This window comes from Chlamydotis macqueenii, chromosome 8 (assembly GCF_036417535.1).
Source record: "Chlamydotis macqueenii isolate bChlMac1 chromosome 8, bChlMac1.mat, whole genome shotgun sequence".
In the NCBI taxonomy this organism is placed as follows: domain Eukaryota; kingdom Metazoa; phylum Chordata; class Aves; order Otidiformes; family Otididae; genus Chlamydotis; species Chlamydotis macqueenii.
In genome coordinates, this window is record NC_141563.1 from 31776963 (window position 1) to 31802557 (window position 25595).

The 25595-nt window shown below is 38.5% G+C and overlaps 2 protein-coding genes across 4 annotated transcripts in view; one reads left to right on the forward strand and one right to left on the reverse strand.

Moving 5' to 3' along the window:
* The first annotated feature begins 19 nt into the window (after positions 1-19).
* On the forward strand, positions 20-4381 carry PRPF38A (pre-mRNA processing factor 38A). The gene is made up of 10 exons (XM_086754090.1): positions 20-184; positions 262-421; positions 956-1077; positions 1595-1680; positions 1852-1962; positions 2532-2644; positions 3187-3213; positions 3294-3391; positions 3736-3784; positions 4038-4381. Exons 1-10 carry the CDS (start codon positions 55-57, stop codon positions 4078-4080), a joined length of 939 nt encoding a protein of 312 aa, XP_086610216.1. The 5' UTR covers positions 20-54; the 3' UTR covers positions 4081-4381.
* Positions 4382-5123: 742 nt separating this feature from the next.
* The window catches only part of TUT4 (terminal uridylyl transferase 4), a 48997-nt gene continuing 28525 nt past the window's right edge, over positions 5124-25595 (reverse strand). For 2 of the 3 annotated variants that reach the window (XM_086754087.1, XM_086754088.1), the window contains exons 14-30: positions 25190-25340; positions 24515-24601; positions 23006-23109; positions 22798-22855; positions 22600-22703; positions 21851-21940; positions 19896-20009; positions 18706-18783; positions 18139-18316; positions 17728-17775; positions 17550-17632; positions 15411-15526; positions 13562-13722; positions 12490-12587; positions 9414-9939; positions 6708-6881; positions 5124-5670 (exon numbers count right to left, since the gene is read on the reverse strand). In XM_086754087.1, coding sequence (XP_086610213.1) covers positions 5579-5670; positions 6708-6881; positions 9414-9939; positions 12490-12587; positions 13562-13722; positions 15411-15526; positions 17550-17632; positions 17728-17775; positions 18139-18316; positions 18706-18783; positions 19896-20009; positions 21851-21940; positions 22600-22703; positions 22798-22855; positions 23006-23109; positions 24515-24601; positions 25190-25340 — 2262 coding nt within the window. In that variant the 3' untranslated portion in view covers positions 5124-5578. The remainder of the gene's footprint in view (positions 5671-6707; positions 6882-9413; positions 9940-12489; positions 12588-13561; positions 13723-15410; positions 15527-17549; positions 17633-17727; positions 17776-18138; positions 18317-18705; positions 18784-19895; positions 20010-21850; positions 21941-22599; positions 22704-22797; positions 22856-23005; positions 23110-24514; positions 24602-25189; positions 25341-25595) is intronic. The other variant, XM_086754089.1, reaches the window with a different exon arrangement.

The following is a 25595-nucleotide window of genomic DNA, read 5'->3' on the forward strand; positions in this document are numbered from 1 at the left end:
GCCCGGCCCGTCGCGGAGGGGAGGGGAGTTGTAGGGGGCTGCGTAGCGGCGGGCATGGCGAACCGAACGGTGAAGGATGCGCACAGCATCCACGGCACCAACCCGCAGTACCTGGTGGAGAAGATCATCCGCACCCGCATCTACGAGTCCAAGTACTGGAAGGAGGAGTGCTTCGGCCTGACGGGTATGGCGGGGGGGGGGGGGCCGGGGCGGGAGGGGGCCCGGCGGGGAGCCCGCGCTGACGGCCCGTCCCTCTCCTAGCCGAGCTGGTGGTGGACAAGGCCATGGAGCTGAAGTACGTGGGGGGCGTCTATGGCGGGAACATAAAGCCTACGCCCTTCTTGTGCTTGACGCTGAAGATGCTGCAGATCCAGCCCGAAAAGGACATCATCGTGGAGTTCATAAAAAACGAGGACTTCAAGTAAGTTGGTAGTGTATTTGCTTGGGTCTTCTTTCTCTTTTGGTTGTTGTACTGAGTGAAACTTTCATGTCCAAAACAGCCAGGGAAGCCTCCGTGCAAGGTTTAGTTTTTAGTGCCCCCTGATAGACTTTTCTAGCTAGAAAGCAGGGCCTTTCTCCTGCTTTCAGAAGTCTGCTCCCCTTGTCACTGGGGCTGTTGGAACGGCTGGCCTTTGTGGGCTGCGCTCTCGGTGATCATACACCTCTGCCTGAGGTATTTAGAACGAGGTGCCCTCAGGGAGCCATAGTAATATGTCTCTGTGAGTGATAATGCAGTTTCTGCACGCATGAAGAACCTGTGCAGAGATTATCTATGTATACTTGAGTATATATCTGTACTTGAAGGGGAAGGTCTAAATGGTTGGTCATTCTGTTTACTTTGGTGTACTGATTTTCCTCAGAAACGTCAGGGAAAAAACTTTTTTTTTTTTTTTTTTTTTTCCTAAACTGCTAGCTATGGAAAAAGCTCAGACACGTGAAACGGTTTACTTTTCAGGTACGTCCGAATGCTTGGTGCATTGTACATGAGACTGACAGGCACTGCCATTGACTGCTACAAGTATCTTGAACCACTGTACAATGACTATCGTAAAATAAAAAGTCAGAACAGAAACGGGGGTAAGTATTCCTACTTAGTTGTGGTTTCTTAGTACCTCACAAATGGCCTTTTATTAAAAAAAATCATGCTAGATAAAAGAAAATGTTTTATTTAGTAATATAAAAATGTAGCATAACAATTTTTTTGAAATCTTACTTTTACTTATTAATTCTTTGAATAGACTGTTGCTGGTCTTGCTGACTTATACAAATGAGAACTGCCTTGCTTATTTTGCCTTCCCTGAGCGCTTGTGTTTTTTCTTGGGCACTGAAACGCAGTTCCACAAATACCAAAGAAACACTTAAGTGCTGGGTTAAGCACTGTGACTCTGCCGATCCTAGCTCTGCAGTAATTTCCTTCTTGCAAGATAGGCCTAATGATTTTCCTCATCTTTGAGAATGATTTTAGAACTGTTGGTTATCCGGCCCACTTGACATGAATTGTCTGAAGTGTTTCATCTTTACTGTAGCCACTAGTGTTAATCTTCTTTGTCTTTCAAATGCTGTGGTTTTTTGTTTTGGTTTTTTTTCCCCCCAGAATTTGAACTGATGCATGTGGATGAATTTATTGATGAACTACTCCACCAGGAACGTGTGTGCGATATCATTCTGCCTCGATTACAGGTTTGAAAAAGCAGATGGTTATGGAATTCTTAACTGCATCAGATTCAGTAGTTGTATTGGCTACTGGTTTGTTGCATGGAGCTATGATGCAGGCCCTTCTGGCACACGAGATGCTTCCTTAGGTGTTTGTTCTTATTGGGTTATGTAAGACAAAGTTGTAATTTCTCCTAGAAACGATATGTTCTGGAAGAAGCTGAGCAACTCGAGCCTCGTGTTAGTGCTTTGGAAGAAGACATGGATGATGTAGAATCTAGTGAGGAGGAGGAAGAGGAAGATGAAAAGGTCAGTGAACTGTATCGCAAAGGGATAGTTAAAGCTGGTGCTGAACCACTGCAGAACGCTTTATCACCTGCGAGCAATATTTGCGGGAAGGCACCAGCAAGTTGCTTGCAACTCTTATCCCCTCCCTTTAACATATTTTCATAGAAGCTGCTTGCAAGAACTTGTTAGGCCCTGAAGCAGCTCTCAAGTCCTCTGTGTACGTTGAGCTTTTCTGTCTCCCACAATTCATGAATCTGGATCTGTTCCGAGTTAAACATATTTCAGATAAATTGTTTTACATACATATGCAATGGAGAGACCTAAAGGTGATGATGAAGGTTATGATGACCGTCATAGTCAATTCTGCTGTACTTCTTAAGAATCAACAGTAAGAGAGGAGGCAGTTTTCATTTCCAGTTGCCAAACTTAGGCAGTACCACTTACTTCTGAATATGAAATACTTGAGGATGAGGAAGCTTGACTGCAGGACTTTTGTCATTGATATTGTTCAGAAATCCTTACTGGTAGAGAAAAGCCTTTATGAAACAAGACTTAACAGAACCTTCCCCCTGCTCTGCCATTTTTTCCAGCTGGAGCGAGTACCCTCTCCTGACCACCGCAGAAGAGGCTACAGAGACCTTGATAAACCTCGCAGATCTCCAGCTGTGCGGTACAGGCGGAGCCGAAGCAGGTCTCCAAGAAGGTGACGTGGCTCTTCCTGAGCAGTATTTTTACCTGTTTTACTGCAGGTGGCTGGAGCAAAGCATAGAAGTGAAGATGACAATTCAGCCAGAATCTCTTACACCTCCCAATTCCTTTAGCTGTCTTCTAAAGTGAGGAGTTGCAGTGCACAGCTACAGTCAACTCATTTGCCTGGTTTTCTCTAGTCCTTCAGTAATTCTTGAACTTCCTGGCCAACTTTAGCTGAATTTGATGATATAATGAAGAAATTAAGGACAACCAAGTGCTTTGTTTTCATTTAAGCCGGAGGCTGCAGAGAAATCCTGTTAATTGTTCTTACTGATAATAAGCCAGGAAAACCTCATCAGTATCCTCATTTGCTCACTGTATGGGCCAGTCCAGAAGCATGGACTGTCTCTTGTGTAGAAAGCCAAACACACACTAACTGGGGGCACAGGGGAGTCCAAGGCAAGCCCTGATGCTGTTGCAGGAGAACATAGGAAATGAAACAGCTGGTTCTGCTAACGATTTTTAACAACTTCTTCTTTTCTCCCCCAATTACAGGCGAAGCCGCTCTCCAAAGAGAAGAAGGTAGTCTTTTATTCTATAGCTTAATCTTTAGAATGTGTGCATTTTTAGTATGGCTATCTTAAAAGCTTCCTTTCTCTCAGTCCATCACCACGACGGGAGAGGCATCGCAGCAAAAGCCCAAGACGACACCGGAGCAGATCCAGGGAGAGACGCCACAGATCAAGATCTAAATCTCCAGGTATTTTTGTCATTTACAGATTAACTCTGGCAAATCTTTATCAGCAGAACACCCACTACCAAAAATCTGTGTCACAGTATCAAGAAGGTAGCATATGTGCTTAATCTGGCTCATAAAACTGCTAGTTACATGAAAGAACAGCCGGAGAACTCCTTTACTACAGGCAAAATTGCCTTGAGTACATTTGTCGAATATTTGGCAGGAGGTTAATTTGAGTGCCTAATTAAGGCTAGGGTTATTCTGGCATTATCTAGGACACTTGGTCACTAGAAGCAGATTGCATCAGCAAAACAAGAAAGACTTCCAGGGTCTATAGAAGTAACCGTTACCTTCTTATTTCATAGGGCATCATCGTAGTCACAGACACAGAAGTCATTCCAAATCACCTGAAAGGTAAAGGCTGGGCCTATTTCTTAAGGGTATCTGTACTGCTGTAGGAGCTCTTACTTGTCATTTCATCTTGGGGACCAAAGGTCTTCTTACAATGTTGGAGATCAAATATTTAATACGGTACCTCCCTCCATGTTGCAGTCAAGTCACACTATCCATATTTGACACCACTTACTGCTATGAATCATCGTGGTCTTTTAAAACAATTACTAGTACTGTGTTATATGTTTTTTTTTTTTTCTTCTTTCTGTTTCAGATCTAAGAAAAGTCACAAGAAGAGTCGGAGAGGGAATGAATAACAAACTAAATCCAGCACACAGTTTAAGGACCTTGAACTGTAGCCTAAAACTGTCCTACTTGCTTTATGGGACAGCTGGATATGTACTGGCTGCTTTAGCAGTCCATTTCTTTAATTCTTTTCCTGTTGTACAAGTCTTGTCTGTTTGGGTTTTTTTTTTAATTAAAAGAAAGCTAAGGAAACTTTTTATGTAGTTAGTTACTCATCCTTGTGACAGAATTTGAGGATTGTTTTTAAATTGTTTTTCTCAAGGCCTGTAAACACTCGTGAAAAGCAATTAAAAGAAAGGAAAGAGGGTTGTCTTTAAAGGCTGCTTGCTGTTTCTTTCACAATACTTTGTTTAGACTTCTAGTTGAAGCTGGCCTTATTCTGAAATCAGGGCGTTGTTTTGACAAACACTCACTGCCTCGTTTGGTTGCCAAAGTGAGAATACATTCACGTTATAAAGACTGAAGAGAGCTATGAGGCTAAAAACTATCTCAAACCTTCTGTACAGGAAAGGAACTTAGACTGTCATAATCCAGGCTGTTTACTAAAAGCAAGCGCTCACTCAGAACCAGTTATTACTGGTTCCTCTGTAAGAATCATCCTTAAGTCTTGTGATACGCTGCTTCTGATGGTACATCAGTTTAGAAGCTTGAAGTAGTGCATTTGTGGCGTAAGTATTTTCACATTGCCCAATGTGTGCTGACAAAACAAAAAGTAGTAAGCCAAGTGAATTTATGGAAGGTCCTCTTTAAAATTACCTCATAGTACAGCTTATTTTTTCTATTTTCATATTATTTTGCAAAGCTTATGAACAGAAAAACAGGTGTACACTTCCCTGAAGTTATTTTACAAGAAAGACACATTGGCTGTGAACAGTACCTGCAATGATATCAGCATAGGGAAAAACAGGTATACTGACTGTATACCTCGTTAAAGCTGCTCATCTTTCATCTCTTCTTCAAGATACCTAAATTAAAGCTGGTTTGTTTTTTTTTTTCACTCTGGTTTCCTAACTAAACAGAAGCATGCATACAAATAGGGAAGAGGAAAAAGTCTTGTCCTTTTTTTCAGTTTTATTTTTCTTTTAAAAAGTTTTTTTGGCACTACATAGTTCTGCAAAGAATAAAAGTGACAAATTTTTAAACACATGAAATCCCCTTCTAATTTTATTTTTTTAGAACAATATATATAAAGTCTGAAGCAACCAAAGTATGAATACAGCTAATAGAAAATAAAGAACTTAATTTTAAAAATTCTCTCTCTTTACAGTTTATCAAGATAAACCAAAACACAATTCCCCTTAAAAATAGGGTAATAAAATAGATGAAATTTGTATCACTCAGTTTTGTGATACTAGTAAAAACTATAGTTCATATCTATGTACAAATGATACAGTTTAAAAACAGTCTTAAATAATCTTGTATCTAAACATGTTGCATTACGATTTTAAATCAGAACCTGAATTTTTTTCCTCCCCTCCTCCCCCCACCCACCCACAATCCCATTAAATTTCACTTTTTCTGTTGAATGTAATTCAGATTCAAGTGTGGGTGTCCTTGAGACAGAAGCGAGAACCGCTGGTTACTCTGCATCAGTGGACCAGCTAAAAGAAAATGGATTACAATTACTTCAGCAAATTAAATATATTTAACAGTGCTTGGCTATATTCAATGTATTAATCTTACTTAGAAATAAAGCCATTTATTAGAGCGACACAAACTATCTGTACGACTAAACCATTTAATGGGATAACGCAGTATTACTTTAATCCTATCTCCAAAATTCCCTCAGAATCATCAGTACATCATTTTGTTGCGTTACTGTAGTTATTTAACAAAATTAAATTCAGGATTTTTAATTATGGGTCTCACTTGGAAACCTTGCTACAGCCAATGGATTATATTGTGAAAAAAGGATTTGGTGCGAGTATCTCATGTTTTACTAGGTGACCCAGCAACCTGGTAATTGCAAAGCCTCCAAGCAAAATTTGGCCATAATTTCTCTCTTGGTGGAGCCAAAGGTGTTTTTCCTACAGCCTTTCCCAATCCTGCCAGATGCTGAACGCCTTTACCATTCACTAGCATCAGAAAGAGCTGAGAAAGTCAGTCCTTCAAAGTACCCTGAATAACTGAACCCTATCCAGCTTTGAAGTTAGCGCTCCTTTGACTGCAGCCGGGCTGGACTAGATAACCTCCAGAGGCCCCTTCCAACCTGAATTATTCTATGGTCTTGCAAGTTTTTCTGTATGTCAAGTCATTCCACAAGGCAAGGTACAAAAGCCAAATAAAATTAATTAGGAAAAAATGTCTTCAAATTCTTAACACGGTCATGGGCAAATCATCGTAACCTCTATTGAAGCAGAGGTGGCTCTACAGTTAGACAGCAGCAGTGAAGGAGAAAGAGGCTAGAAGTACAATAGACTGCAAATGGGCTCAGATTTCAGAATGTGATGTAACCCCTTCCCTCCCACAAAGATTTTCATCCTTCCATAGAGGAAGTATAAGCGTTGATTTGATTCTTGGATTCATTATGGTTCCAGGGAGCCTAGCAAGTGAAACATGATTCCTTGGCTTTTAAAGCCTTTGAGACAGTAAAGAGACATGTTGCATGAGCTGTTGATTCACATACTAGTTCTAGTACCTTGAGGGTAGAAAGGTTTGTTCGGTGGATAGCTGGCATTTCCCTGCTGCATGTAGTTCTGAGGCATATTGTAAGGCCACGCTCCTCGGAGGAGAGGAAAATGGGTAGGGGTCCCATGGTCCCAAGGGACAGAAGGAGGGTTCATTTTACCAAACTGTCCTTGGAAACCCTGATCTATTTTTCAATTGAAAGGGAAAAGCACATTGCAAGTTGAAATAATTAAACAGTCAGTCACAAATACAATTTACATCTTAAATAACAGTTTGCAGGGGACTTAATGCGATTAGTCTGATGTGCTACTCTTTTTTTTTTTAATATACATCAATAAAAATTACCACCTAAATTACTTCATTATTCACTATAATATAATTTATTGGGGGAAGACAGAAGATGAGTCAGTATTAAAATCAAGACCTACAATTTCACTATTCCTATATCATTGTCATGATGAAAAATACAAGGTCTGAACAATGTCACTAATATCTGATCCCACACAGATATTCACTATCACTGACACAGCTGTGACATGAAAGCTTTTATCCTACTGCAAGAAATAATTCTCAGAATATGTACACTGTAATTCCACTAATACCTGTATGCTTAAGAAACGTGATATATAGATCATCAAACCAACTTAAAATTGATTTTTTGAGAGAAAATAAAAGGTTTTGAAATAAGTACACAAATTGTAAGCTATTCCATTTACAACTCCAGTATTACGGCAGCATTAAGGATGAGAAATCAAGCATCCAAGGAGGCAGGACACACAACAGTTGATGGAAAATGCTGTATTACTAATTCTGCTCTTTTTCTTCATAGCTCTCATTTTTATAAGACACAGAAATGCTTGCTAATTTAAAACCTTGACCAATGTACATTTAAAAATAAATAAATAAATTTAAGTAACTATCCTTCTCAGTATATCAGTTCCCCTTTAGGCTCATCATAAAAAAAAAATAACTTGCAGACAGACCTTCATTAAATAAAAGTAAGCTACACATTTAAAAAGAACAGTAACTTTTATACAACAAAACACGAAGCATGGCTCTGCAGTAAGCGCAAAAAAAAATTGTCTGCCTGATACTTCCAACGATCCTACTTCTGATCAGTTGTCTACTGAAAAGAAAGTCATTCCTTCCAACTCAAGGTTATGTGAGCTTTGTAAACTTTGTACACAAGTTTTCCACAAACTTATTGTTCCCAAATTGTTCCAAGTAAGAAAGCAGGCTTCAAACAGAGAGCAGACAGCTTGTCTCTACTGTGTGCCTACCCAGTGACTCCTCCTTAATGGCATCCAAGCCGAAAAGGAAACAAAACTGATTAAAATACAAAGAGGAAAAATACCAGAACTGGGAATTAGAAAAGGGAGTGTGATGACATTGGAAATACATGGAAGTTCAGGGAAGGGAAAAAAATACTGTGACTGACAGCACAAGAAAAATGGGAAACCTTCTTGTGCAGGCACAATTAGAGTGGAAGCAAACTGAGACAGAGCAAAAGGAAAAAGAGTGAAGACAGGGACTGACTGACTACATGATGAGAAACAGGACTTGTTGAGGGAGAATGGAGCAGAAATTAGGATTTGGGGAGCTTGTCTGAAAGAAGGCAGCTACCTGGGTAAGAAGAATTGGATTGGAAGAAGCTGTTTGAGAAACAGTGAGAGCTGGGGTGGACACACAGAACACTGAAGGTACAGAAAGAACACTGGCAGTAGTTTCTATATCCTCACAAAGCTCTGAATAGAAAAACATGCAACTCCATCATCTCAACAAATATCTGAAACTCACTGGTGAATCACACCTCATTCCAGCACGGCTGGCTCAGCTGAAAATACTGTTGCTCTCTGCACCTTATACTGTTCTCTGCACCTTACCAGTGCAGAGAAAGGCTGTGCAGGAGATTCAAAATTTCCATCTCCTGATGAACAACTGCATCGGTATACAGTATGATGGATACTTCTTTTTTTAAATAGGAGGAGTTACACATTCAGAATAAATCAAAAGACCATTGTTATGATTTAAAAGATCACAGTTAACATTTATGGACTGTCATATTTTATACTGCATGGAAAACTGTATGGGCTTTAATTATTATGTACTGCTTTTCTCAGCCTCAAACATACAAATGTACTTGGCTTTGGTATGAGGCAAAAGGCTGTTGCCCACTTGTTGCAGGAAAAATCTGTAGGGAGTATTTTCAGGAAATGACGTTGAGATTAAGGAAATTAAATGTAGCAGGATAAACTACAGGAAAAAAGAATGCGTAAGATCATGTTACATTGCACCAAATGGAAGGAGGCAATATTCAACTTGCAAAACCATAATTCTGCCAGTCTCTAAATTCATAGTTGGAGCCTCAGCATTCACCTAATCAACTACATAACATAAATGGAAACTGTATTTGTAAGCACATTCACAGAAGTGTGCTTTAGACTCAAACATTTATTAGAACATGTCTCAGTGGAATGCATGATTTCTCATTTGTTGCACAGCCGTTAATGGCAGATAGGCTCAATGCCTAAAAGTTACAATGATGCAACTTGTCTAACTTTTTTTCCTACAAAAAATGTTTATAGTGAAAGTAATGACTTAGTTTCTTAAGCATTGTATTTTTAATATAAAACAAGTTGAAAGAGTTAGCTGTTTCTGTAACACTTAACATTTGTACACAAAGTGCGAGAGGTTTGATACAACAGAGAAGAGTTACCTGAATTCCCCACAGTGCCATTGTTCACCAGTGAGTTTGGAGTCACAGGATTGTGCCAGTGTCCCTCATGAGAAGTGCTGGGGATTCCCATGGGCCTGGCAGCAGGCTGTGCAAAGATGATACTGGGATCATTCAAGCTTACACTGCTCTGGTTATTTGTGGTGCTGCTGCTGCCAGATCTCACAGAAAACGGAACATTTGTAGAATGAGGAGGGTTACCCGGTGCAGAGTGAATAACAGGCCCATGAATAGGCCAAGAAGTGTTGGGAAGCTGAATTTGGTGGTGATGGTGCATCTGAAGTAGTCCCAGGTTATGCAAGGTGGAATACTGACCTGGGGGAGATTGGGGAAAGTTAAACAAAGGCAGCTGGACCTGATGGGGTGGCTGTGCACCCTGCTGCGGTTGCGGAACGTGCTTAGACTGGGATATTGGTTGTGGCTGAGTCTGGTTAATGGAGGCTGGCTGAGAGGAATTCTGTGTAAATTGTTGAGGTTGTGGAGAGTAAGATGACTGATGCGAATCAGACTGGAGGGGAAAAAAAACAAGTATGTATTTCTGATTAGTTCACTAGCTATTTAATGGTGTTTTTCTTTAATAAGCACCCACTGTATTAGATTATTCATCAAAAACGCAAAGCACTCTCCAGCAACACCCCAAATACTGTACCCAAGTTCCTGTTGGTTTAAACCAGTGCAAACTGATTTTCACCATCAGATAATTTGGCACATCCCACCAGAAACATCACTCTGAGAAAACATTAGCCCCAAGCTCTTCATTAGACTCCTCACACATTTGTTTCTGATTTTTAATGAGTCTTCACCACCCTACTTATTTACAGCCCAGAATCTCATTAACTAATTACCTTACTTCTAAATAGAGTGGTTCTTGTTAATACAGATACTTTTAAAAGTGATTCCAAAGTAAGCTCTCAATATTTCTTTAATTTTTATTTATTCTCTTAAATAAAAAATTGAAGCTCCAAAAATCCAGTTTCAATCTCCATATCAAGGCACAGAAAGAGCAATTATTGCAACCCTTGCAAAGCTCTTACAAAGCTTTCCCTTTCACCAGCAACAGAAACAGGCATGAATTTATTTAATCTGTTTGGTATTACAACTATTCCAACTAAGCAGAGAAGCACTTCAAGAACTGAGGCAGCTGGGAAAAAGAGTTCCCTAGTATATCTGCCAAAATTTATTGCCAATGTCTGGATTAAATTAATCTGGTTTTAAGTAGTCAGATAAGATGGTGATGGCATAAGATAGGTGCCTCCAAAGAGAGATTCAAATGACAGACAGCTACCTAAACCAGAGATGATTACTTGAATCTCTGATCTCAGCCTCTCCCTGGAGTTGCTAGACTACAGCTAAACTCCAAGTAACACAGCTGCTGTCAAACATCAGATCTTAAAGGTCTCTGCAGCTTGTCACTATCCATGACTGCTTGCCTGTTTGTTTAAATTGGCAGTCACTTTTCTTCAATAACTAGAGGTCTGCAGGACTTCCCCACGCCAGCCTTTCAGAGCATTTCTTATAGCAGCCTGCTGTGTGCCTTTGCCTGGGCAAAAGCTGAAGCCCAGAAGCTGGAATTGCTCCCTGCTGCTATTCCAACTGTTCCTGTATGAGTGCCACCTATGCCTTTCTATCAAACCAGGAAGAGAAGGTAAAATCTGGAATTTGAAAGACAATAACTAGTTTAACAGTTTAAATGTTATAAAAATAGAGCACATACACTGACAACAGCCTTCCTGAAAACATTAAACCACAAGAAGCATGCACTGGACATGTTAGCAGCAGGAAAGGAGAAATATTAAGCTCCAGCCTCCTGGTCTGCTTCCCGTTTTATCTTCCTCTTGCTTCACTATCACTCCACCTTCCCATTCCCCTCAAACAATCCCTGGACAGCACCAAAAAATCCTGGCCAAAAGACAACCATACAACACCCACACAGAGTCCATGACATCCAGATGACACAAGACTGTGCATGTGCAGCAGGTCCAGTGTGCATGATGTGCACAACTGCGTGTGCACCCACATGTGCAGCTTCAATTTCCCAAGCAGAAATACAAGGCTCCTAAAAAGATACTCCTGTGTCATCAGCATGCCACCACAAGCATGGTGGCAGTTCAGCCCTTCACTTAGATCACGGCTGTATCAGTCCCTCATTAACAGCATATTATTACAGTAAAAATTATGTCATGAAGTCTGTCTTACTGCAGCAAACATTCCAATAAATATTGCTGACCAGTTAGGAAATACTCCAAATGAAAAGTAGCGAACTGAACAAAGAGCATTAGTGATCAGCAGCCCTGATGACTATGTTTGCTTACTTGCCAGCTTCATTAGCAGGCACATATTTCTCAGACTAATAGCTTAAAATTAATTGATTTCTCCAGTATTCTGCACTCCAAAAACATAAAATGCCAACAGCTATATTTGCTCAAATACCGTCTGATATGCATCTCCACTTTGAAGCAGGTTAAACATATTTTATCTAGTTCTATAAAGACAAATTCTAAGAGAAAACTACCAAAAAGTTCCCCATTATTATGTTTGTGCTTCTAGTGTGCTCTGGTAGACTTTTTTTCCCTGTGCATCATATCTGAATTGAAGAATTATTCATCTGTGTCCCTGCCTGTTCATGACAGTCCCTTGAGACAGTTCTCTTAAACCACAGAGAATCATGACAGTCACAAACTTAAGCCTCCAGCATGTTACCAAAGACCTATGCTTTACTTCCCCTAGTAGCTCCAGAACATTGCCAGAATAACTAAGCACAAGCCTTCAAAAGGCATTCTAGATTAAACCTCAAATATAGCGAAGCTGGCTTTTCAGAATTGCAAGCTATCTCATATAAAGTTTGATTATGTAGCTTCCATATTTAAAGACCATAAATGCTCTCCAAGAGACACTACATTATAAATCAAAGTTTCATTAACTGGCAGAGTGCATTGTTGTCATCCTGAAGCCCAGAATCTGTTGCGAAAAAAATGTGCGAACCTGTTCCCAGCATGGCACAGGATCACTGACTTGCTACAGCTTACTTACTTCAAGACTATAGCTAATTGGAACTTACACATTCTGATGACTGTCTAGTGCGCAAAGGTCGTTCCACTTGCTGCTGACTCACAGCCACGAGCTGTGAATTTACCATGCTTCGGACCAACTGGGTGCCTAATCAAGGAACAAAGATGTTAATAAAACTACAAGTTCATAGATGACAGAATAACGAATATGGAGTCAGCAATACCTTAACTCTCATGCGACACAGAGTAGGTAAATCACTTTAACCTCTTCCCTCCTTTAACTGGAAAGCTTTCCCTCTACCGGGAACAGGTGACATTAATAGTTATAGCAGCTAAACCCAAAATCTAATTCAGAGTAATACAGATTCCAACATGAACAAAGCTCACTATGCTAACAGGCAGGAGCACTACTTTATACAGGTCTCGCGCTACTGCTGTAAGCAGTGAGATTTTAAATAGCAGTAGCAACAGCAGAAACTTTTGAGCAAAGAAAGAAAAGAAAGAAAAAAAAAAAAAAGGAGAGAGAGTAAGGGATATCAGAATACAGAAAAGCAGCAAGGTTCTCTCTAATGTTCATTTATGATTGCTTTCCCTACTTTTTCAAGTACTGTTGGCACCTACGGGCCTAATTTGAATGGGTTTGCAATTAGACTTGTCTCTACTAGCAGTAATTTGAAAGCTGGATCTAGCTTCCTAATGTATCTGTATGCTTTTGGAAGTGTTACTTTAGACCACAGGTTTTTGGTGAAAACACATTTACTTACCTTTCACAGATGATGGAGGGTTAGCTAACATTTGAGAAACACTTGGAAGAGGAAATGCATTCAATTATTACTATTATTATTACTACTCCTAAATGCACCCACTGTGAGTGAAAGACAAATAATGCAATACCCTGAAGTACACTATACTTATTGCTCAGTACAGTTTTACTACCCATGCAAAGACTGTACTTCAGGAGACATTACTCCCCTTGAAGAAAAGCAACACTTAGTTGTATTTGCAATGACTGAAATAACTAGTTGCAGAAATTTTTTAAAGATAATTAACAGGTCTGTACAGAAACCTACAGAGAAGAGATCTTAGAACTTTCAAATTATATGAACACATAAACTAACTTACCTGGCACGCTATTATTTCTCTGTCGAGTTTGTTTGAATTCAGGACAATCTCTTCTAACATGACCCACATCCCCACAGATGAAACACCTTTTCTCTCTTGTTTCTCTCTCATCTTCTTTCACTTCTTTTTCATCATCTTTCTCATTCTCCTTTTTCTTCAACCTGAATAATGATTTTTATTAGCAGTATCACAAAACCACAGGCACACAGAAAAATATCTCTGTAGAGTTGTTATACTGGTATGTTCAAACGAAGTGGTTACATAACCAACAGCTGTACTAGAATACAAATATCTTAGGAATCCCAGAAAAACACTTTCAGAATCTGGGCTGGTTAACAACCTGTTTGTATAAACCTAGCAAACATAAAAGCTCCCCAGAATTGTCCACAAGCTATCTGACTATTAGCATAGAACTCTACCTGCCATTAAGCAGGCTTACCCTGCCAGTTAGTTTGGGAGTAGTTCTATGTAACAATCCCACCAAGTCGGAATATACACAAAACTTGATATCTGTATCTTGTAAATATAACCTGCCCCTGACTGGAGATGGCATATTTCTCTATAAGAGTATATTAGCAGCCTGAGCCTAGACGGGATGTGAAAGAAAGCACTGAGGCTTTCACTCAGTACTTAATACAGCAAACAGCAGAAGAACTAGCCATCATGAATCAAGACAAGAAATAAAGGTCTTTTTCCACATGATATCTGTAGAATAGTTAAACATTAACACTATTTTGTGAGCTGTATATACAATTTCAGAGAGATTCTGTGTGGTTGTGCTGTAAGAGCAGTTTGTGAGAAAAGCAGATCACTACATCTTTTCCTGAGGCAGATGTAGGGAAAGAAGTGATACAATTAAATGTGCTAGTGCTTGTCAGGAGTATGTTAAGGATGCGAGTGAAAAAAACAGTGAACCTGTGACCTTAGAGTCCCAGTTCAGTTTCATCTATGTTGAACTCGCTGACTGAACAAAAGGCTGCAAATACGAACTTCGTAGCAGGAAGAGATAAAGAATCTTTTGAAGAACTATGGAGCACACAACTGAACATAAGGAGTAAATGAAAAAGCCCAGACTTTAACCTGCACTCGAGTGTTTCAACAGGTTTTAGGAGTCAGACGACTTACACTGAATGGGTTATTAAAAATACAAAGACGTAAAAATGCGAGGAATGCACATTATCTGTCAATTCCTGCTAAATTCTCTTTGGAGACATCGACTTGCATGTACTAGGGACTCCTTTTGCAGGAGTACTGGGTCCAAAACTTGTAAGTGCAATTAATGTGCAAATGCAAGATCACTGAGTGACTGCATTAGTATGGTGTTACAGAAATACACCTTAACTATGTACATTTTAACTATGCCTAGATTTTAATAAATGAACTTTTACCTGCCTTGCAGAGGTACGTTATCAGATCTATAGAACAACTCAAATTCAACACTGTCTTCCAAACACGATCACTACAGGAAATCCATTTTTATACATTACAAATTGTGCAGTCAGGTAATATGGTCTCCATCTGAATGTTTACACTATAAAAAGATAATTTAGTGATCTAAACTTTAAGTTAAGCTGTAACTGAAGACAGATCATGAAGCAAAACTGTTAACATATTATAGACTGTTGATTTTACTCTGTGTGCTCACAAAAACACTCTATGATTTAAAGTGCTTCTTAGACCAGAAATAGTCTAAGAAAAGCAAAAACAGGATGGGAAGTTGAGGATCAAATGCAAAGCTTTGATGTTCTCTACAATTCAGCATACTCTTCATTTCCATTAAGACTTCAAACATCCAGATCTCTCCTGATTTAACCTCATAGATTTTACATTAGTTTTGTATATTCCTTACCTTCTCCTCTTTGGACAGTCTTTCATGTAGTGACCAATTTTTCCACAGACACGACAACATCTGTCATTGGGCGCCAATTCCCCATCTGTCAGCACTTTTGAGTCAAAGAAGTATTCCTATCAAAACACATATACACAGATACAATATATAAACTATTCACTTACAAGACCGAGAAATGGAAGCAAAATGCACAGCTTTCATCTCCTATTACTCCCTAAATTTTACCACTTCTTAGATTATACCTAGTTCTTTTCTTCCCCTGGATAATGGCAGCTTTTTCAGAGATGTGGAGCAGTTTTGGCTAAAAGGGGTATTTAATCATAGCGCCAGAGGCTGAATTGGCAAAACAGCTTATCCAGGCTCCAGCCTGCTGCCTACCTTCCACTTCCCCAAAGGCTCTTCAGTGGACAATTTTCTGCGTATGATCTATTTTAGTATCTGAGTCACTGCTTGTATGCTTTCCGAAGCAGCTTATGTCCCTTCCCAAATGACGTGATTATATCCCTCTAGACAGAAAAAAGCTCAGGTGGGAAACAGATGGAGCATCTGCACACTGACCTGTATCACTCCTCTCCCCTAGAATTTGCTAAGGACAGCCGCAGTTCTGATTTGTGTCACTGCAAAGGCCACAGTTTACAGCCTCTGAGCAACATGAACATGGTGAAAGTACTTATCTTGCCTGAAAGACCGAAATAGAGGTACAAATGAAAACATCTTAACCTCACCTCAGAAACAAAGTCCTACTGTAGACTTAGGTAATTTACTGAACCTTTTTGCTACAGTTTCCTGTCTCTACCGCTAAGCTGCAATACAGGGCATTGGCTTAGGAAGGAGATCGAGAACTCCTCCTTTACTGGGCACTTTGGAGAAATAAAATGCTATGTAATACTACTGGCATTATTTCCTTCACATAAGAGTCAGCTCACTTGCATGCTAAGGCTGCTTTCTGTCCTGTCTTTTATACTTATGTAAAATGTACAGTGAAAATCTGAGATGAGGCAGAAAACAAATGAACACACATAAAACCCACAGTAAATGCTTTCCAGAATCACTATAGCGTTGTGTTGAACATGTATGTAAACAATTAAAAAAACCCAAACTAATTAGTCATAATATTAATTACATACATTCAAATATTTGCCAGTTATAGATAACTACATCCACACTTTAATTCAATATTATTTGTATTACAGCAGTATGCAAAAGCCACAATAAAAACAGGTCCTATTTTATTACGCACAGCATAAAACAGAACACATAAAGCAGTCACTGCATCAAAGAACACTTGATACAAACTCAGAAAAAACACAGATAAAGTAAGCAAATGGAAAAGAGAAGACAGGGAAAGATGAGGGGACATAACAGTTTTCAAAAGGTTTTCAAATTCCCCAGAAACACAAACCCAGTTCAAAGCCATTGGGAGAACAGTTCTCTAAAATGTCTTAGAAAACACCTTTCTAAGTACATGTTAAAAATATTAATTCCAGCTGATTTATTTGCTCATACAAAAAAAAAATAAAAATAGTTCTCTATGACACATTGATGACTGGACCCTGTAGCACAGAGGATTACTTTCTCTAATACGATGTTACATCAACGCACTCCTGACCCTGACTCACTAGGCAAATTTTGAAGGTCAAATGATTTAAAAAAAAAAGGAAAAAAAAAAAAAAAAAAAAAGCTGGTAACTGTCCTTTTCCTTCCTTAAGCAGCAATTCTTAACTTTCCCCACCCACTGTAAAGATAAGTAGAGAGTAACAGAGTGTAACACATCATCAGTCTGTTTTCTTTAGCTACGTGAATAGCTAAGAAAACTTCCTAAAGTTGTTTCTGGGTTTCATAGCTGATTTTGCAGTTTTCGACAATACTTAATGTCACACAATGAAAAGTTTTACAAAAAAACAAAAGCAAAGCCCAAAAAAAGCTTACTTTCCCCAAAACTGCTAAAAATCACCATCACCAATCCAACTACTCCTGTGAATTTTATATCGCAGGGGCCCAATAGTAAGCTGTACATTTTAGGGAAATTATGTACAATTACATATATTGCGATAAATACATACAAGAGATTTGCTCTGAATGCATCGATTCAGTGGACGAAGAAAAGTAAGAAACATACTAAAAATTATGAAAACTTACAGCTTCTCTTCCAACAGCTGGGTAGAACGGGGTACCAAATAATTTTCTCCCATTGATAAATGCCTTCATTATGAAATTGGTCACTGTTGAAGAAAGACAAAGTTATTGGAAAACAACAGAAAAGGCATAACACTAGAAATTAGTGAACATTAATCATTAGTAGACATTAATAGCTTACTTTTCCTAGAGACTCCAGCACCGAGATTATGATTCAAGTCAAAAGGATCTGTGTAAACAAGGGAGAAAAACAAATCAGAGTTAGAAAAAATATGCTGCAACAAAAATTTTTATTTTAACACAGAGAATTCAATTTTAAATGCACTCACGGAGTAGATGATAGCAAAGCAATGCTGAGTGTTGTAAAAACATGTGATTAACCACAATAAAGTTAAGAACAATTTACTGACGTACACTAAAAATTAGGAGTCCAATCTCATTTTGTAAGTTGTAGGACATGCAAACAACGCTTTTTTTAAACACTGATGGTAGTTTCCTCACATAAAGATCCTTGCAACAAGGAGAACAGATCCTCAAGCAAGAGCATTCATCACTCCCTCATTAATGGAACAAAAATTCAGCAGATATGCACCTTCGATGGCAATACATTTGGATGTCCACTGTTTCTCAAATGTAGTTAACAGCTTCTTCTGCCGGATGCTGATCACATATTCCTTGAAGTCAAACTCTTCAGTGTAGAATCGCAACAACCCTAGCCAGAGTTCTCCAAGTGATTCGGTGTTCTTTCCAAGAGAAGGCAGACGCTTCTTCTGCATGCAATTGAAGACTCAATTTATACAGGTACAATTACTGAAGTACTTCTCCTCCTCCTCCTGAACTACCTCTCCAATAATGAATTAGTCTACCATGAACAGTTTCACTTGGTTAAATTAAGGTTAAAACACTAGTTAACACTACCTCAATCCTGGACTGTTTATTAACAATAAAAAGTATTTTTCCTGACTTATGCTACTTAAAAATGATTTAAAATAAACCAAGGAAAAGCAGACACTTGTTTCAGCAAAACGAGACTCATTTAGGAAGTTATAATAATACAGATGTGGAAGTTCAGCTACCCTTTTATATATGACACTGTTTATTGCTTCCCCATAAAAACAAGCTTTAAGTCTTAGTGACTCTTCTGGAATCAGAATATTACCAATTCTTCCATGTCATCAAAAAAAAAGGCATTCCATCCATCCACCATTCTTTGCGGAATCTGTTTTCCATCAAATATCTGCCAAAATAGAGAGGGACACAGTTACCACTCTAATTCAAAGTCACCATAAAAGACTTGCAGTTTTGCTGATAAGAAATAGCACAAAAACATAAATCTTTTCATTTTAACAACTACTTCTTATACAGGCAGAATTCCCCACTGGTAAAAAGTTCACGAGTCTTTTTGTATTATTGCTATGCCTCTCTGAAATTACTTGTATATTTTATTTTTACTTGTTCTTTGCAACTAAGAAAACATGACTGAATTACCTCATCAAGATTCCGACATCCCTCCTGCCCACAAAATCTCTAAGGAGACTTTATATGACTCTTATTACATTTTGACTTTAGCAAAGCCAAGGGGAAATTCCACTGTCATTTAAATGCACCCTCAGGGTAGCAATAAAACAACCACCCCCAACCACGACTAAAGTATCAGCATGAGTCTCAACTGCAGTGCTTAAGCCAACTTTCATCTTGCACGCAGACAACAAAAAAGTCAAAAAGGGATAATTTTCAGAAGTGCTGGGGAGTTCCAAAGCATACCCAGGAAGATGTAGACAGCTGATTAATTATATTCTCCCCACCCATGCAATGGAGGTATAGAACGTAATTTTCTTAATAAAGTTTCCTGGCACATGTAAAATAGTACCTTTAAAGTTGTACCAAAGCATTAGTTATCTTCTTTTTTTTCCCCTCATCAAGTCACAAAACAACCTTTTTCTCTTACAGATAAGGTATTGCGCAATAAATAATGCTTCTGACAATAACTGATGGAAGAGTTGGACTCGCATCTCAAGAGCATCTGGCGCAGTCTCGTAATTACAATTCCCTTCTCTCCATACCACCTGCCAATTTTTTTTTCTATACTATTCAGCATATAAATATCACTGTAAGACCAAAATCCCAAAGCAAATGTAACAGCAGAATTTAGGTCCAATAGATCGATGATTTTGTTGTAGTTTCCTTGGTACCTTTTACCCACTAAAACCAAGCAGGAGTTAGGAACCTGCTAATACAGAAGGTCCCCATATTTCATTCGCGCCCCTAATCCTAAAAGCCTAGACTTCTCATATTTGGCTTGAAGAAACAGTGCATCTATTTTCATAGCCTCTTTTTATGAAAACCTACCTCCTGAAGAACTGGAATAACTGGTGGATTTCTCTGTTGCAGAAAGTACAAGACCATAAGAATATAGGCATATGAAGACAGACTACCACGGGATGCATCACCAATGTCGCAGCGCTAAAAAAAATACATTTTAAACAAAATACTGAATTTATGTTTTATTACTCAAGACAAACAACTATGTGAGAGAGCAAACAGAAACCCCACCAGTAATAGAAAACACATTAATCTCATAACTAAAAATTGTTTTATGAAGCCTGAAAAATAAATGCCCTTAGAGTGCAGTGCCATCTGGCAAACTCACAACATAATTTGACTAACATAAAGGCAGAAAAGCTTTGCATAGCCAAAATAATTTTTCGTTTGTGTGCCAAATTGAAAAAAAAACAAACAAAAAACCTCAAAACAGGAATCCAAACAAATCTCCACATCTCATGTCCAGGTTTCAGTACTGCGCATTTTAATTTTCCTAAACTCATGTTACTAGAGCTGTTTCTATGATTCTTTATTGTTTTGGTTTCCCTTTTTTAAAAAAATTAAATACTTAATTAACAGGCAAGAATCTCCACGTCTTACTGGCAACTCAGGCGATATGTGGCATTTTGCTAGCATACCCACACATACCTAATTAACCCTTGGTCCAGCCTACGCAACACAGCGTAAAACAAACATAAGTGAATTACCTTACGATGCCTGAAAATCTTATTACAGTATAACCTTTCTATGGCATCTGCTTCTAAGCTACCCTTTGCTTCACGCATGTGTCATAAAAACCACATTTTTAAGCTCCTAGATCTGGAAATCAGAACAGGGATTCACAAATTACTTCCCCACTAGCAGTGGCAGTGACAGCTGTTCCTGGTTTTTCTGCCAATGCAATCAGAGGAGGAAGCATTTTGCTTAAACAGAGGATCTGCATAGCTACGTCACCTCCATACATACACATTCAAGAGTGTACGTCCCACAATTTGTAAACTTGGTTGTTACAGTAAGATTTTTAGAATGTATACAACAGCATGTAATACTACCAAAAAATCTAAGATTCATTATTATCAACACAAGGCATTTTTTATCTGGACACAGAAAAGACATGGCAATATTCTGCACTACTGTGATCACGGGGGCTGGGGGGCGGGGTTAATCATTACTAGTCTTGGTGCCAGTATAACAAACACATTCGTTCCATTCTGGAACAAAGCTTTTTCGTTCATCTTGATGGATTTCATTACATTAGCAACTGGTACCACAGTACACTCTCTATAACCTGTTTTTTATTTGCCTCTGTTTCACTAAGCTTTCTTTGCATGTGTTTAGGAACTGTATTTAATAGTGGAGCTTACATAAAGAGATATACCATGTTTCAATTACCAAAGGATGTATAGCATAACACTTTGTTAGAATATCAGAAGAAAAAAGATGCAGGAGATTTGATATTTGGTATTTCCAAACTCCTAAAGTCAAGCGTACGTCCTAGGCACACCAAGTAGAGACTTGGTCATTCATTCATCAACCCAATCCTACTCCTGACTTTCACAGGAGGTAAAACAAAACAGGTGGGCCAGAAGAAAGCTGCAGCAATCTCTGGGCTGGTCCTAGATAAGGAAACTTGAGAAGCCCATGCACAGCCACATGCCCCTGTATTTTACAGTTACTGTTTTTTCCAGTTTTGTTTGTTTGGGGTTGGTTTTTTTTTTGCATTGTAGCTGGTTTGAAATTGGAAATTTTCCTTTCGTCAGCTTCCTCTTAGACACTGATCTTTCAACAGACATCAGAAGATACCAGGACTAAAGAACTTTATTCTGACACATGCAATCAGATGCAGCATAGCTAGCTTAAGGAAGTGCACTTCATATTAATAGCATTCTACTGTGTTCTTTCCAGTTGGTATTAGCAAAAGGTAAACTCATGACTATATCAGAAAAGACTATTATACAAATAAGTACCTCTTTTTATATTACCTTTGCAAAAACTTTCATTGTGTAGCCCAGGTATTGCACTCTAGGATCAATAGCTGCATATGTGGCCAGCATTCTTGTGTTATGCTGTGCCTGGGGGAGAGGAGGAGAGATAAAACAGGTGTTTCAATGTAATTTATGGTTATTTATAGTGTAGACTGCAGTTAAAGAACAAGTGATGCATAAGACAACTGGAGGGCAAAAAACCCACAACGACATCCAATAAAATTCATGCAACATTTCCCGCACAAACATAACTCAAAGCTGTACGCAGGACAGTATCAATGTAGTAACAACAAGAACTTCGGAAAACATCAGCAAAGAAGTAAGTCCATAAGATGACTCATAGCAGAAAAAATTCCACAAATTGCAACTTCTTCAGAGGTGAATGTAAGTCCATTACATAAGAAACTGTGCAATTTCATTGTGCTAGATGTAAGCTGGGATGAGATGTACTATTCATGATGGCAGAAAGGCCATGGTGAATGTGGCACTAATAGCTTTTCAGGAGCATTCACAAAAATGCTTTGCGTGCCATGAAGCTGCTGTGCCATCAGGTTATACCACTACTTTGGTTGGGCTGAGGGTGTGGGCCACCAAATTTAAATAACGTAGAAAAAAAAAAATCACAAACACACAAAAGCATTTTAATGCTGATTTCAAAACTATTCCCTCAAATTACTATTTGAGTGACCTACAATGAATTAAAAAGCTTTATTTGAACAGAAAACGAAACACAAACAGATGCTTACCAGCGTGTTGTATAAACTGATATCTCCTTCTAAGCCACTTCGTCTGTGTTCAAATTTGACTATAGGCACTTTGGCTGTTGTTATAGGCAAGATGTTTCTCAAACCTGGGGAAGCAACACTTTAGTACATAAAACACTTCCATTAACTACACATACAGTAAATGTAAATACAAAACAAGTAATACTTTAAAACACCTACCTGGATGCTTCTTCAGAACTTTTGCCAAACCTTCTATTATTTCTTTACAGTTTAATTTCTAGGAAAAATAAATACCACAGTTTCAGACATTAAAATATGGATTCTATCCCAACAAGCACATTTAGTAACAAATATTTATTTCATAGAGAAAAAGTCTGCATACAAAAAGAAGTAAAACAGTAAATTTTATCAATTTCAAAAGTCTTACCTCTGCATTTTCATGGCCTTCCAATGTCATGCAGATATCTAGATCACTGTCCCGAAATCCAAACCCATTCTTTGAAGAGCCAAACAAGCAAAGTCTGGCTTTGTCTGATGAAAAGAGTAGACCAAAAAAAGAAGAAATCTTTTACAGCTGAATGGTAAGTGCTTACTATGGAATATTACTTAATTGAGACGTGCAGATGCCTGTAAAAAATGAACTTTAATAAAGAGCTTACAATGTCACTTCTAAGACTCCACTTTTGATAAAGGAGGCAGCACAATACTTTAAAAGTAAGGCAGGATAAAGATAATGTAATTTTTATGAGTGAAGAGTTACTATAACCATTAAATGTCTTCTCCAAATGTAGTGCAATGTTCTGTGGCATGTGACTGCACTGTTCTGTTTTAAATAAATCAAAATCATGTACAAATCCAGTCTCCAGCTTTACCTCATAGATAAGAGAGCGCTACTCTTAATGCAGTCCAAGCAATATTTCTGGTTCCACTCATACTTTATCTAGGTTGCATAGTTTTCCTGTGACTAGGTAAATTTGGTCAATCAGTAAGTTTCTGTAACCATAACACACTATTCAAGAAGACACAAGCAATAAGATTAATATGTTTTATGAAACATTCTCTCTCAATTGTTTTGTTTACATTTTTGTTCGAAACACAATATTATAATGCATTTTCATTCTTGTAAAGGAAAGTGAAATTATATAACTCAGAGAAAGCAATTTCTTCCTAATTGAAAAAAAATACATTATCTGTTCAACAGAAATTAATGCTAGGAAAATATATTATAACACCTATTGACAGCTTCTTCCTAACCTTTAATAGAATTGGAAATCTTAAGTCTTTCAAGGTTCTGTAACAGGTCTCAATCCTCAGCTGCTGCCAGCAAGCAGAAAGCACAGCCAGTGGATGGAAGTGCAATCCACAGCTCCTTGATCACAGGCCAGCCACAGCAGAACGGATGGCCTTCTGTGTAAAGCAACGGACTGGAATTCAGGAGACCTGGGTTTGGAACCTGGCTCTTGCACTGTTTTACACCACCTCCAAAAAAAAAAAACTTTGCATTGCTGTGCCTCAACCACCATCACTGTAGTAAGCTACTTTTGCCTATTTTGTAGAAGTGATGTGCAGATAACAAACCCATTAAGATTTCCAAGATACTTAAACACTAGTGACTAGGCAACAAAAGCACTTGGCCAATAACCCAGATAAACTAGACCCAACTGGCCAGGGCCCATTCAAACTGTCCTGGCTGCAACAGTCCTGGATCTGCATTATTACTCTTGCAGCTCTTCCTCCACTCTAGGGACATTTCCACAGAATAGCACTGAGGGGTATTCAGTTTATAAGTGTGCAAGATACCTTTACACACAGAGGGAAATGCTGCCACTGCTTTAAGCAAGGAAAATGAGCAATAATGAGACAGATTACATCTTCATGCTCTGGACAAGGTGAATGAAGAAAGCATCACCAAGAATCACTACCTACTGTTACATACCATTATACTCTTTTCGAATAAATCTTTCCAAACTTGCCAGAATTTGTTCTCTGTTTTGTTGCTCAGATAAAGGAGGAGATAATTCATCTAAATAAAAACAAGTTAAAACACAGTCAGATGTGATATTCAGCTACCTCAAAAATCTTTTTCAGCTAAGTGAAAGTACTGGATACCTTTTTTGTTGTTGTTGTTACATTTACTTTCCTTGAATACGTGGGGAGTTTTTTAATGATATCATTAGAGTTGTTAGGATTTTATTTCAGATGTCTGATTATTCTGCAATTATTCAAACACAGAGCAGCTTAGTGGGCGCCTGACATCCAGCCGATGTCAACCCACCACAACACCCAAAAGCGGTTTTTTCCAAAAGCCACAGAATTTGACAACCACAAAAACTAGTTTTGCCTGCAGCCTGATTTCTGGAACACTAGTAACTTCTTACAAACCCAGTGAAAAATACTGTATAGTATTATTTCCTCAAATCTGTTGTAAGAATTTGGTATCACAACCATGGATTATAGGAAAATAAAAATATTAAGCAATCAGTAGCCTAGGGTACCTGGAAGATGTTCCTCCCACTAACTTTACTGGAATAAGTAATTTAACTGTACCATTGTTATTTTTTTCACATCACCAATCATAGTTTATAGTGGAGTACAAACTTTTCCAACTTACCAAAGCATCTTTTACAGACTATATCAAGTATTTCCCGAAATCGGTCTGTCATTGGTGGTAGTGGTTTTAGATCAATTTTCTTGAAATCCTCTGGGCAGTCATTTTTGGAATGTCCATCCCGTTTGCAGATGCTGCATACTATAGTTGGCGGCTTTTGGGGAGGAGGAGGAAGCGCACAAACATAATTTTACTTTTAAGATCGTTCAGACCTAACATGTCCATGTAAGTGATGCAACCAAGAACACTGAACATCTGAACAGGAACAGTCTCTACAAATAGGAGAACATCACCTCTCAACAGGCTGTAGGAGAAAACCCAGGAAATTTGGGTTTTTGTGTGTATGGAAATCAGAAAACTTTGCATAAGATGAGGGCAAGAGACCACGTAGTCCAAATGGCATACACCT

Coding starts and splice junctions, on each gene's coding strand:
- PRPF38A (XM_086754090.1), top strand. CDS start 55: ATGGCGAACCGAACGGTGAAGGATGCGCACAGCATCCACGGCACCAAC. Junction 2,645..3,186: donor CGAAGCAGGTCTCCAAGAAG/GTGACGTGGCTC, acceptor CCCCAATTACAG/GCGAAGCCGCTCTCCAAAGA. Junction 3,785..4,037: donor CATTCCAAATCACCTGAAAG/GTAAAGGCTGGG, acceptor TTTCTGTTTCAG/ATCTAAGAAAAGTCACAAGA.